At 36.4% G+C, this 13,010-nt stretch overlaps 2 protein-coding genes across 2 annotated transcripts; both read right to left on the reverse strand.

Moving 5' to 3' along the window:
- On the reverse strand, window positions 1-4,382 carry LOC124928885 (subtilisin-like protease SBT2.6). Its single transcript, XM_047469134.1, has 11 exons — window positions 4,132-4,382; window positions 3,822-4,057; window positions 3,590-3,734; window positions 3,102-3,496; window positions 2,936-3,031; window positions 2,579-2,651; window positions 2,082-2,367; window positions 1,663-1,994; window positions 1,310-1,577; window positions 932-1,213; window positions 1-657 (listed from the first exon to the last, which is right to left on the reverse strand). Exons 2-11 carry the CDS (start codon window positions 4,001-4,003, stop codon window positions 236-238), a joined length of 2,481 nt encoding a protein of 826 aa, XP_047325090.1. The 5' UTR covers window positions 4,004-4,057; window positions 4,132-4,382; the 3' UTR covers window positions 1-235.
- A 599-nt stretch (window positions 4,383-4,981) lies between these two features.
- LOC124932310 (probable serine/threonine-protein kinase abkC) lies at window positions 4,982-8,426 on the reverse strand. Its single transcript, XM_047472928.1, has 5 exons — window positions 8,247-8,426; window positions 6,722-7,976; window positions 6,201-6,470; window positions 5,940-6,095; window positions 4,982-5,325 (listed from the first exon to the last, which is right to left on the reverse strand). The coding sequence occupies exons 1-5, from the start codon at window positions 8,252-8,254 to the stop codon at window positions 5,206-5,208; spliced, it is 1,809 nt and encodes a 602-aa protein (XP_047328884.1). The 5' UTR covers window positions 8,255-8,426; the 3' UTR covers window positions 4,982-5,205.
- Between the last annotated feature and the right edge of the window lie 4,584 nt (window positions 8,427-13,010).

The raw sequence follows: 13,010 nt of genomic DNA on the forward strand, positions 1-13,010 counted from the left end.
CAATAACTAATATGAAGGCCATTAAATACATTTCTTAATTAATGTTACAAAAACATCCATCCATTCATACATACATACATCAATTCTATGAAACAAATACAATAGACTAATGTGTAAAGAGATAGATAGATAGATAGACATTAATAAGACAAGCCAAATAATTCAACAAAATTCCTTTTTTATTTTTTATTCCCATCTTCAACTAAAACCATAAAGAATATATCAAAAACTGACCTTACCGACGATGATGATAATTATAACCCATAACAACAACTGGAATCCTGACCTTATGACCTCTACTTCCCTTCATCAACACCTCTCCGAAGCTATAAGAACCTGTAACCGATCTAACAGTAACAGAAACTGAAAATTTTCTCGTTGAACCTGGTCTGAGTGTCATTGCTGGAGGATTTGTGTCAATGGCAATCTCCGGTGCCATTCTTGCTGTGATCACATATGTTTCTTCTTCATCAGCCACGTTTGTAACTGACCGAGTCACGGTTTGAGTCCCCACGAGATGAGAGATAGCGATGGATGGTGTATTTAAATTTGACGGTTGGCCAAGTGTATAGTTGCATGGTGAATTTGTATAGTTCATTATCTCATGAACATCAATTCCAGGTGTAGTACACAAGAATCCCAAATAATCTTCATAACCTACACAATAACATTTTTGTTAACGGGAAGAAACTGTCATGTCCCACGTCAGGAAATCCCATAAAATGTACACTATGTATTTTAGCCTAGACTTTCTTCTCAAAGTTTTAGACCATAGTTTTTTTCCCTTGGATTAGGCTAACACAGTCTTATCATCAATGTGTTTTCATCGAGAATCTAACATGAGACATCATTTTTTTTGTAATCTTCGGATATGGAACACCGCAAATATTATATTAAAGAAAGAAAAAAAAGGAAAAAGAGAGAAGTGAACCAGCATCAAATATGAGGCCAGGATCTAGAGCAGCCTTTGGATTGACATGACCACTCCCATAATCAAAAGGGGTTGCATGAACAAGTGTGATAGTCTGTGAAGCAGAATACTGTTGAGCTTGAAGAGGTCTCTCAGCTCTGTCCATCGTATTGGAAGTTGTCATTAAGGCTGATTTAATTGCAGCAGGGCTCCAATGAGGATGTTTTTGCTTCACAAGAGCAGCTATCCCAGCTATATGAGGTGCAGCCATGCTCGTTCCAGATATCATTCCAAATCCTTCCCCTAACACAGAAAAAAATGCTCCAAATTTCAGAAACAAAGTTAAAACAACAACAAACCTGTAATCTTTGATATTAGGCCCTCTTCGGCTTGTCATACCTACATAGTTAGCATTGTCGGTTCCATTGGGTGACCATGCAGCCCAAATTAAAGATCCTGGAGCAAGTATATCCGGTTTGAGAAGATCAGCATCGTCCAAACTGTAATCTTTGACATTAGGCCCTCTTGCAGAAAAGAGTGCCACTTGAGGTGCAGTTCTGTGTAATATAGGCATCAATCCATCCCCGATTTTCGCCACTCCATTGAATCTTTTCACACGTCCAGTCCAATCTCTTGACGTTGAGATGTTGTAATAATTTATAAGTTCCTATATATATTGGAAAATCAAATCCCAATATAAAATGTAATCAATTTCGCTGCTACGAAAATAATCCAAAATCGTTTATATATACCATTGATTTGGTGACGTCCGTTATAAGAATCCCAGGAATTTCAGTAGGTACAGGATCAAACTTAGTTCCTGGAGAAACATTTTCAACAGCAAGAATAAAACCAGCAGCACCAAGATTCTTGGCTGTCTCCGAAACCTTCTTGATTGAAGCAGAACCAACTACGAAATTAAATGTATAGCCACAAACAAGAATGTTTCCTTCAACCAAATTTCTATTCAAAAGTTCCGGTCTCTGACAGTCTGAAGAACTGTACTTGTTATTCAGCGATGATGAATCTAGAAGAACATCGTTGGCTGCAACCATAGTCAAGCTTTTGTTTCCATGTGTTGCAGCTTAAACAAAAACAAAAACAGAAAACTAAGCTTTTGATTTTTGATAATAATAAATAAATAAAAATACCCGTTAAGGTAAAATCCTACGTGACAATCCTAGTCCGGGCAAAATGTTTCCATTTCCAAGAAAGAGATGGTTTTTGTATTGTCGGTCATCAATTGCTGCAGCTACTGAGGTTATCCATGGGCTATATGATAATACGGTTCTTGGAAAAGGGCCTCCATTCCCAGATGCCTGAACAACAAAAACTCCAGCTTTCACAGCAGCAAGAAGTGTTGCATCAAATGGATTTAAGAATGTTGTTTTTGTTGCGGCTGGAGGATTGTTTGGTCCAACCGAGAGATTTATAATATCCACACCATCATGAACAGCCTGATATGATTCAACAATATGGTATGTATTAGTGAAACCCAAATTCACCCTTGTACTTTTAAGACTCTTAATACTTGAATTACTGTCCATACATAGTTAAAGAATCTTTAAAATATCAAATATGTCTTGAAACTTTACCCTAAAACTCAAAATAACTGAGGTGTAACTTCTAAATGCATCAATATTTCATTTTTTTATGAACAACACTTACCTGCTCAATAGCAGCAACAACATCTGCAACAAAACCTCCAAAAAGCCTATAAAGTGCTTTGTAAACTGCAATCCTGAAACAAACAATTGGTATTCAATTGACCATACTACAATATAACCACAAAGAAAAGTTAAGTTCACATTCATCCTCTTGTTCTTTTTTTTAAACCAGTTTATTTTCTCGAGAAAGATAGCATGACTCCCCAGGGGAATTGAACGTTAAACTGGTCTCAAACAAGACTATTTTTACATGTTCTACATTTCATCCTTCTTACTTCAGAATTACAATTATTTCTCAATTGAATTGTAATTCAATTCCAATTCTTGTAAATTTGGAAATATAAGACTCCATCCCCACCTAGCACGAGGAGCCATTCCACTCGCTTTCCCAAATTCAAATCCGTACATATTCACAGGAATCCCATTATTCCCTGCTGCAATAGCTGCTGTATGACTGTTGAGAAAAAAAAAATAAGCACAAGGAAAACTGAAAGAAAAATGAAAAGTGAAGGAAACCGAAAAACCTTCCATGTCCATCTCCATCCAATGGAGAAGCGAAATCAATATCAGGATTAAATACTCCAGCTGCTATTGCAGCTTCAGCAAAATGTTGAGCACCAATAATTTTTCCATTACAAAAACTCATCTCATTATCACCCACTTCACATTTTCCTCTATACTTAAGAACTGGTTCATACGGTTCAGTATTGTTTATCGAGAAGCTAGGATGGTGTGGATAAATCCCCGAGTCCACAAATCCTATTACAATATCTTCTCCAGCCCTATCAAAGCCACCACCCATACTTGGCCAGACTCCAGTAGGAAGCCCAAGAAATTGAGGTGTATGTGTTGTTAGCTTCTTCATTTTCCAATCCATTTCAACAGATTTCACACCCGGGGCTTGTCTAAGAACTTCTGCCTACTTTTTAACGTTATTTAACCAAATTGAAAGAAGTAAAAGAAAAGAAAAATGAAACTGATTTGAACATCAATTAGCAAATATGTATGTAACCTGTGCAGGAGATATATGAACTGCAAATCCATTTATAAGATGACAATAGCTATAGAGTTTCTTGTAAGTTCCATCCTCGAAGAGCATTCCAAGAAGCATATCGTGTTTGTTCTTTAGGTGGCGGTTATAAGATGTCACAGTCTCACTGACAAATAATTTGTTTTAGTTCGATAAAATTGAAAATTAAGTTTGAATATTGAATTTTCAGTCATGGAAGAAGTATAACATATACCTGTGAACATCAATCTGTTGATCAGTCTCCACAGCAGTAGCTTCAAAACCATCTACACCCCCTCTATAACTTATCACTGGCTCTCCTTCAACTGTTACTATGTAAATCTCTGCCTTCCCCATTACAATTAGAGCTACAAATAACATTAAAGCTCCACACCAGACCATATTAATCTTCCCCATTGAAGATTTATTCACCCTGCTTGAATGGAAATCAGCATAGGCTAGAAAACAGTCCTAAAAGAAGCAAAAACTATGATAAGTTCCACTACAGCCAAAATGATCAAATCAGTTTTTCTATTACATAATACCTGGGTAAGTAAGAGATCGGTATAAAAACACACTGGGTATCAGAATGTGCATGTGTAGAACAAGAATTGCTCGATCATGATCCAAGAAAGGAATAGCATAAAAGCATTTTCGAAATCCGTGACCCAGAAAAAAGTGGGCACCAAATCTAACGGTGTGTGATTAGTTGTTTCATTTATTATCATATAAGTTTAACAGAACCGTGACCACTGCCTTAAGCTGTAGAGTGTGTGTGTGTGTGTTTTAGTGAGTGAGACTAGTAGAAGAAGAAGAGAGATGGAGGGTCTGTTTGGAACTGAAAGTGTCTGAAGTCCATATTGTTGTGGTTTGTGTTTTTTCCATTAACGACGATAGAGTGAATGAAATGATGGCGAAACAAAGCAAGCTTAATCTAGAGCATTAAAAATGCTTTTTATTATATATATATATATATTGTATTCCAATGTTAGATTTAAATTTGTATTGAGAAAAAAATGATTTGATAATTACCAATCAATACATTTACAGAAAAATGAAATTGGAATAATGATTTGAAAAACATAAATAAAAATCCAAGCAAAAGAAACAACTACAAGCGCGTAATAATCATTTAAGAGAGAGAAAAGGAGCCGAAAGAAACAAATAGCCATTTGATTAAAGAAAAAGCAAATGTTGACAAACTGTATAATGACAACATATGATATGTTTTAAGAGGGTCCAGACCAATTTGGTTGGTACCAAAAATATCTAGTAAAATGTGAACAATAATAACAATAAAAAAAACACACCCTTTTTCTTATCAGTCAAACCACACAACCAACTTTCGATATTTTAGGTAAGAATCGAAGATGAAATCTCTGCATCTTACAAAGAATTATTCAACAACAACAACAACAAAAACATACTTTATATAACTGAAAGCAAAAAATGGAATTCAATATTGTAATACCAAGAAAGATTGGAATGTTGTCATTTTTTTTTGTGGGGGTTAGGGGAAGAAAATGATATTCTATAGACATCATCATCATATGTGTATACTAGTTAGTTAGTGTATCCAAAATTACTCAGCAATTGCTTGAAGAAGAAGTTGATGATGATTATGGTGCCATGATTCCTTCGATTGTGTAGGAAAGGGATTTTGCCCAGTCAGCTTTAAGAAGGATAGATTGCAATGTATGCATAATATTGTAGTCCGGATCAAGCTTCCTTTGCCAACCCTATAACAATTATCAATCCCACTTTCAAATTTATCTTCTCTCAATCATTTCCGAATATAACAAACTTACAATTAAAACAAGTTAAGGATTGCACATCATTTAAGCGTTGTTTGATGAAGGGTTATTTAAGGTTATTTGACTTTTAATCTCAAATAACTCTTCATCCATAGCTACATTGCTCTCAAATAATATCTATTTATAACTTATACCGAACATGATTATTTGGAATAACCCAAAACCGAACAAGGCCCTAATAACTCTTTGAGCTTATTTGATGTGGGGTTATTTGGAAAAAGAAATAGGGGTTCTGGAATTAAAATTTCCTTTGGTGAAAAAAACATGGGATTTTTATGATTAAATTGCTAAAATGTCACAATATTTTAAAGAATAGGTGATGCGAGAATATTATTTTTTTTAAATAACCCTATCAAACAAGGCTCTTTATCTCATTGACAATAACTTCAACAATTAAATCATAAATTAAACTTACTTTAACTTTTTATAACATTTTAAATATTAAATACTATTGTAGTAAATTAACTTGAACTATTTTTTTCTTCCAAAAATTGGTTTATTTAAAAATAAAAAAACATCAAGCAAATTCTTAATGTTACCTCAAGGACCAATGTGGTAACCATGGCGGTGCAGACATTTCCATCAATATTAACTTTATGACGCCTAACTTGCTCAAGTAGCTGATGCATACAATCAGCAGGATGGACTATATCACCTTCTTTTGATCCCCAGAAATCAAATGAATCTTTCACCTCCTGTTAAAAACATGCATTATAATAGCATTAATTTTGAAAGAAAAACAATATATTAATTCAGATTTATTCAAATATTTAATAACAGGTTGAAATGAAAGACATTACCTTTATGAAAGCCTCTGGATTGGGGCAATTCTGCTGCTTAGATAATTTGAGAGTTGATTCTGCTGCAGTTGTTCCATCCCTACGGGCAACAGCCTTGAAGAATTCAAGTAAATTCACCCGATCACTCTTAGAAAGTTCAGCAGTCATGCCCACATCAAGAAAAATCACATGAGGCTTTGTTTTGAACAGTCTTCTCCTCGCAGGCTTGTTTTCAGGCACACGGACTAGGATATTACCAGGATGCATATCTGCATGGATAAAGTTGTCCACCTGAAGGAAAAAATATATGTTAAACCTTCTTTATATTGTCATGTTAATTGCATAGCATATGAGATACTAAGGCCTTGTTTGACCATCATACAAGCTCTAAGTTAACATAAGACAATGCTAGTTTCATCAAATTGATTCTTATTATTGCAAAAGAAGAGCTTTTCACAGCCCTAAATTGTTACAAGCTGTCACAGAGAGGCACGGGAAAAAAGTATTGCAGTATAAAAAACTATATAAAAGGTTCATCTTACCAAAAGCATCTTCAGAAGAGCATGAGTTCCGATGTGAGCAAGAGAACTTTTTAGACGGTCATGCCCTTGTACTTCATCAATATAGTACGAAACACATTCCCCTTGTTCAAAAGATTCAACTAAAACAGCCGGATGCACAAGCGGATAAACTGGCCTCGGAAAAGAGACATTCTTCCAACTACGGAAATTGTAAATGAATCGACTCAAATGTGCAGCCTCACGAGCAAGATCAACTTGAGACATCATAAAAGTAGCAAACTGCTGTACACTCTCGTCCAATCTTAACCATTTAAGTGTAGGAACAAATGTTGAGCCCTTGGCTACTATATTAATTATGTCAAAGTCCCGTTTGATTGTTTCGCCAACTCCAGGATGCCTGACTTTAACCGCTACCACCATCGGCTTCATCTCTCGACCCTTGTAACGATACCTTAAAGTGGCTCGATGAACTTGAGCAATGCTGCCTGATGCTACAGGTGCCTCTTCAAAATGGTCAAACATATCAGAAAGCTTACGTCCGAAAGCTTTTTCAACTGTTTTTTTTGTGTGAGAGAAACTATGTTCAGGGGCCTTCATGTGAAGCTTAGACAATTCAGAGCATAGATCCTGTGGGAAAAGATCTGGTCTTGTAGCAGCCCATTGACCCCATTTTATGAATGCTGGGCCAGCTCTTTCAAGTGTTAGATGCAATGTCGAAAGCCATACTTTTCGAAACGAAAGCCCAAAAGAATTTGCAAAGGGAGACATCACTATGAAAGGTGTGAACAAAATTGTCAAGTGAATAGCTCTAAGCAATAAGATAACTCCTTCATAAACAGAAAACAATAACGATGCAATGAAGATGTGTCCATTTTCAGCATGTGTGTATAAGCTATCGCTAGAATGGAACGGATCTAACTCAGCCGAGGACTTTGTTAAGGCTATATTACCACATGTGAGGGCGAATATGCCAGGAACAACCATATAAGATCGGGTAAGGGCCAAACTAACTGCTTGGGCAATCTTATTTACATTGATTGAATATTTAGGGGTTATCTGTGCTAGCCTCCTCCAAGCAAAAGTGGTCCTGTAAAAGATGTTTTCGACTCTTTGTACAGAAGATGATGCATGTATAGAGTTAGGGGAGATATACTGAGAGTAAAATCTATAATGAGGAGAACTTAATCCAGTATAATTCTTTCCTTCACAGTACAAGGCCAGAGGGTTTACACGAACGGAGTGAGCAGCTTTCCTTATATTCCCAAGCGACAAAAACCTGCACCCAAACTAAATTGTCAATAATTTGAATACAGATTTTTCTGCAACCTTACAGATAACGACTTCAAGTAAACGACGATGATTACTCTAACAGTTCTATGGTTGAGAAGTATGCAAAAGGTTGAGTAATTTCTCGAATCTACGTATAATAACAGTGGAGGCAAATCTATTTCAACTAGGAATACGAAACTTTAGGATTAAGAGAGAGTTAAATATCATATTACTATGATTATTATTATGTAGATAGAATAATCTGAAAGGTACAAACCTGGACATTGCGATGACTAACGTTTTGTGGAATGGCGAATCATGGGAGATTATAAACCTCCGCCGCCGCCGCCGTCGTATCTGTAGCTCGGATTCGCAGGGGCGTGAATCTTGCTTGCAACGAAAGCTTCTAAGTTGAAGTTGGATTGTAAGACCTAGAAGCGAGGAAGATGAAGAAGGAGAAGGAGGCGCGTAACGTTATAAACTGGTCAGCTTATCAAAGTCAAATTGGTCACAATATAGACATAACTCCTTATATTATAGATTTTCTTTTCAAATAAATCAAACTTGCAAGACAGCTCACTGTATTATATATATATATATATATATATATATATATATATATATATATATATATATATATATATATATATATATATATATATATATATATATATATATATGAGGAGTGATAAAGTAAGGGAATTTAATAAGGGAATTTGGTGAAGGAATGACGTGTCATCACCTTGGTTGGAAAAGGTAAAAGTAGGAGGAAAGAGAGAAAAGAAATAAATTATTTGATTTTTTCAGCGAATAAAATTATGCCACGTCATTCCCTTACCTAATCATTTCTCTATATATATGGTCGCAAAAAATAAAATAAAATCTATACCAGCTTGATTATTAGATATTAAAATAAAAGAGACAATTTGAGTGAATAAAAAAAGAGAAATGATAGGATATTTTAAAATTTAATTTTATCTGCTATAATTGAGCAAATCAACTATATTTATAGTAAGTTTTCAATAAAATCGGCTTACCCAAAATACATGTTGTGATAGATACTTGTTAGCTAAGTGCTATGGGGTTCTTTTTTTTTTTAAATTTTGAGATTAAAAAAATATCAATTTAATTATAAACCAATATAAAAAAAATAGTAAAAAAAGAAGTCACTTTTAATTTTGAAAAGTTAGTAACTATTATCCTTTATTTTTCAAATATATAAAGCAATAATATCGAAACAGTCTACCCTATAAAATGAAAGAAAATTAAGAAGAAAATTCATTCTGTAACAAATAAATAAGAACAATAGTGATATATAGATCATGGAAAATGATATTCTCAACCAATATACAGTGAAAGTAAGGCCACGAATCTACGTGGCCTTGCCAGCTAGGAGAGAGAAAAAGTCAAAAAAACAAAAAAATAACGTTTCAGTTTCTTTTTTCTTCTTTCCTCTCTCTTTTTTCTTTTCATTTACCATTTCCGGCGATTTTTCTCAGGCAATTTTTCTTTGGCGATTTTTCTCTCCGGCGGCATCCCGACTTCTTCAACTTTATTCATCTTCTTTCTTTCGATCGAAAATGGTAGGTCTTCTCCTTCGGATATTTCCGTTCACTTCACTGTCTGCATTCGTGAATATCATTTCTTTTTTTCAGGCTGGTGGTCCAGGTACATCTCCATGCAAGACTCCAAAATCTCCAAGGACAAGGTAAATAACATCTTCTCCTTTAGAATCCTAGAACATTTTGATGATTTGAAGACCGTTTAGGTTTTTGCGGTTAGGGTTAGGGTTAGAGTTATGGATTTTTATGATTCTGCTGATTCTAATTAAAATAACGATAGAAATGGTTGATTATTTTGTGTGTATTTGCTGTTATGTGATGATTTATGTGATTTTTGATATGTTTGGCTGTTATGGGTCCCGAAAGTGTTATTTCGGGGACTTGAAAGTATGAATATATAGTCCAGAAATTTGATTTTGATATGTTTTTTGAATGAAGGGTCCCGAAATGTGTTGTTTCGGGACCCGAAATGTGTTGTTTCGGGACCCGAAAATTGAATTTTGATATGTTTGGCTGTTATGAGTCCCGAAAGTGTGGTTTCAGGACCCGAAATGGGTGGTTTCGGGACCCGTAAATCGGATTTTTAAATGTATGGCTGTTATGGGTCCCGAAAGTGTGGTTTCGGGACCCGAAAATGGGATTTTGATTTGATTAGCTGTTATGGGTCCCGAAAGTGTTGTTTTGGGACCCGAAATGGGTTGTTTCGGGACCCGAAATGGGTTGTTTCGGGACCCGAAATGGGTTGTTTCGGGACCCGAAATGGTGTTTCGGGACCCGAAATAGGGTGTTTCGGGACCCGAAATGAGTAGATATTTGATTTTAAATGTTTATCTTTATCTGATTATCTGCTTCATGGTTTTTAAATGTTTATCTTTTGTTTTTGTAGGGCAAATAAACGTAAAAGGAATACCCAAGAAGCAGCAGCTCCCAAAGAAGTTCCCAAATCCCCCAAAGCTTCCAAATTTGTTCCGAAATCCCCCAGAGCAGCAGCTCCCAAAGCAGCCCCCCACAACCTTTTTTTAACTAGGACATCTTCTTTTGGGCTTTTCAATATTCTGCAACTACTGTCTAATGATCAAAAGGAGGCTGTGAAGTCAATAGGTTTTGGCCATCTACTTTCATTATCGCTTTCAAAATGCCTCGGGGAGATATCTCGTTATCTAGTCAAGCAGTTTGACTGTGATAAATGTTCTTTCACTCTAGAGAATGGCGAGGAAGTAAAAATCGAAGAAGAAGAAGATGTTAAAATGATATTGGGTCTCCCCAGAGGGGAGTTGGACATTGTAGAATATCAGAATAACGAGATTGATGACAAACTGAAGGCATTTAGGACTCGATGGGGTAACCCTCTTAATGGCGCTCCTTTAGTGACTGCTATGCCGACAAAAATGATTGAGAACAAAGCTGCTGACAACAATTTTAAGATAGACTTCGTATTATTTGTTGCCAGCTGCTTTCTCTGGTGTGATCACCTAGGTCAACTATCCAGGTATATCTCATTTCTGTTATTTCATTTGCATGACAACTTATATGACATGTTAATTAATCCTCAAATATGTTTTTTTCACTTGCAGGTATAGAATTCTGAAATCTATTTCAGATGTTCATAATATCAAGAAGTTCAATTGGTGCAAACTTGTACTTGAAGGATTAGTTCAATCATGCGCAAAAGTGAGGGAGATTGAAAAACGACATTTCCAAGGACCACAGACGTTCCTTATTGTAAGTTATCACTAATTAAGTTCTCTGTTTACAAAAATAATTGGTTTTAATTAACATATGTTTGTTTTCAATTGTGCTACGTGTATAGGGTGAGCAACCCTCAACTGGGAGGAGTTAATGACCGTCGATTTCCAATACTGTCATGTTGGAATGACACGACGTTGAAGTTTAGGCTGGATACGGAGTTGGAAAATGGAGGATTTGGACGCGGAAGCGTTGTGGGACGAATTCCACTACCGGGGATGTGGGGGGAGAACGATGAGGAGGATCATGATGTGGGGGAGAACGAGGAGGTGTCTGAGACCCCAAAGGCGGCGGCAGCAGTAGCAGAACCTAGGAATAGGTCACCACCTCGGAAGAGGTCACCACCTATGAAGAGGTCACCACCAACGAAATATACGAATGAAGGCCTACCACCTATGAATATAACACCTATTAACACGTCAGCTCCGGACATTGATAAACTGAGTTTTACAGAGAATTTGGCATGGATTGCTAAATGTACGTTGTTTATTGAAAAAGCCACGAGAAGACTGGAATCTTTAACTTCAGGCTGGGATGCAACGCCAATGTATGACAACGCCATCCATATAATTTATAGAGCAATGGACAGGAATAAACCTTTTAGGGATGTCATGCACTGATACTTCAAAAATCGAACACCCACTGAAGATGATGGGGTAAACGATCAAGGGGCTCACACTGAGGGGGCTCACACTGATGCCGGTCAAAAAGATGAGGCCGGTCAAAAAGAGGTGGGTCAAAATGAGGTCATTCCTGAAAAAGAGGTGGGTCAAAAGGGTGTTCTCGAAGAGGAAGAGGAAGATGAAGATGAAGATGAAGTACCTGAAAAAGATGGGTCTCCAAGAAAAAGAAGGAGAAATCCCGTGCGACTTATGAAAATTCCAGCACGCTTTAAATCTCCATACATGACGCAGAACAAGCCGACGAAGATCATCGAGCCTGCCCAAATTCATGATGTCGCGGGAAGAGAATTGGTTGCTTCCAAAAAACATAAGAAATATCCCATACATATCATGGAACTTCTAGCATAGCTTCAATCTGAATATATGAAGAAGAACAAACAAAGAAATAAAGAGTTCTTCGATTGTGTCATGTTAGAATACCGAGATGAAGTCGTTGTGGGATTCATTTATGCAGGTGATTCGAATGCGAGGTAAATCAAGATTTTATATTTTCATGTTTGTTAAATCATGTTCGGCTGAATTAATGGTCCCGAAAGTGTGGTTTCGGGACCCGAAATAAGTGGTTTTGGGACCCGAAATGGGTGGTTTCGGGACTCGAAATGGGTTTCAGGACCCAAAATGGTGTTTCGGGACCCGAAAGGGGTCATTTCGGGACCCGAAAGGGGTCATTTCGGGACCCGAAATGTGTTGTTTCAGGACCTGAAAAGGGTGGTTTCAGGACCTGCAAGTTTGATTTTTAACTTGTTTTCTTCTTTATCTGGTTTCAGGAAGGAAGTATTCTATGTATCCGAGCTTACCAATATCAACATAGAGCAATTTCAATCAATGAAAAATGAATTCCATGTTGAAAGTGGGATTATTGATGCGTGGGCAAACATGCTCACTCATCACTGCAAATCAACTTCCGACGCAAAAATAGTTTTTTCGACAGTCGTTTCTGTAAGTCTCTATATCTTTCATTGTTGTTTAAACCAATTATCTCTTATTGTGATGTTGATTTCATTTGCAGGACTTTTGGAGAACGAAAGACCTTTTTATTGAAAGAATGAT

The sequence above is a fragment of the Impatiens glandulifera genome, chromosome 3 (genome assembly GCF_907164915.1).
Source record: "Impatiens glandulifera chromosome 3, dImpGla2.1, whole genome shotgun sequence".
Classification (NCBI taxonomy): Eukaryota; Viridiplantae; Streptophyta; class Magnoliopsida; order Ericales; family Balsaminaceae; genus Impatiens; species Impatiens glandulifera.

What these genes read in the sequence shown, in the direction of transcription:
- LOC124928885 (XM_047469134.1), bottom strand. Translation starts at nt 4,003, where the DNA reads ATGGGGAAGATTAATATGGTCTGGTGTGGAGCTTTAATGTTATTTGTA. An exon ending in GCCCGGACTAGGATTGTCAC is followed by an intron (nt 1,995 to 2,081) that starts GTAGGATTTTAC and finishes TTTTTGTTTAAG; the next exon opens with CTGCAACACATGGAAACAAA. An exon ending in CGGACGTCACCAAATCAATG is followed by an intron (nt 1,578 to 1,662) that starts GTATATATAAAC and finishes CAATATATATAG; the next exon opens with GAACTTATAAATTATTACAA.
- LOC124932310 (XM_047472928.1), bottom strand. An exon ending in CTCTTCTGAAGATGCTTTTG is followed by an intron (nt 6,471 to 6,721) that starts GTAAGATGAACC and finishes TTTTTCCTTCAG; the next exon opens with GTGGACAACTTTATCCATGC. An exon ending in TTACCACATTGGTCCTTGAG is followed by an intron (nt 5,326 to 5,939) that starts GTAACATTAAGA and finishes TAATTGTTATAG; the next exon opens with GGTTGGCAAAGGAAGCTTGA.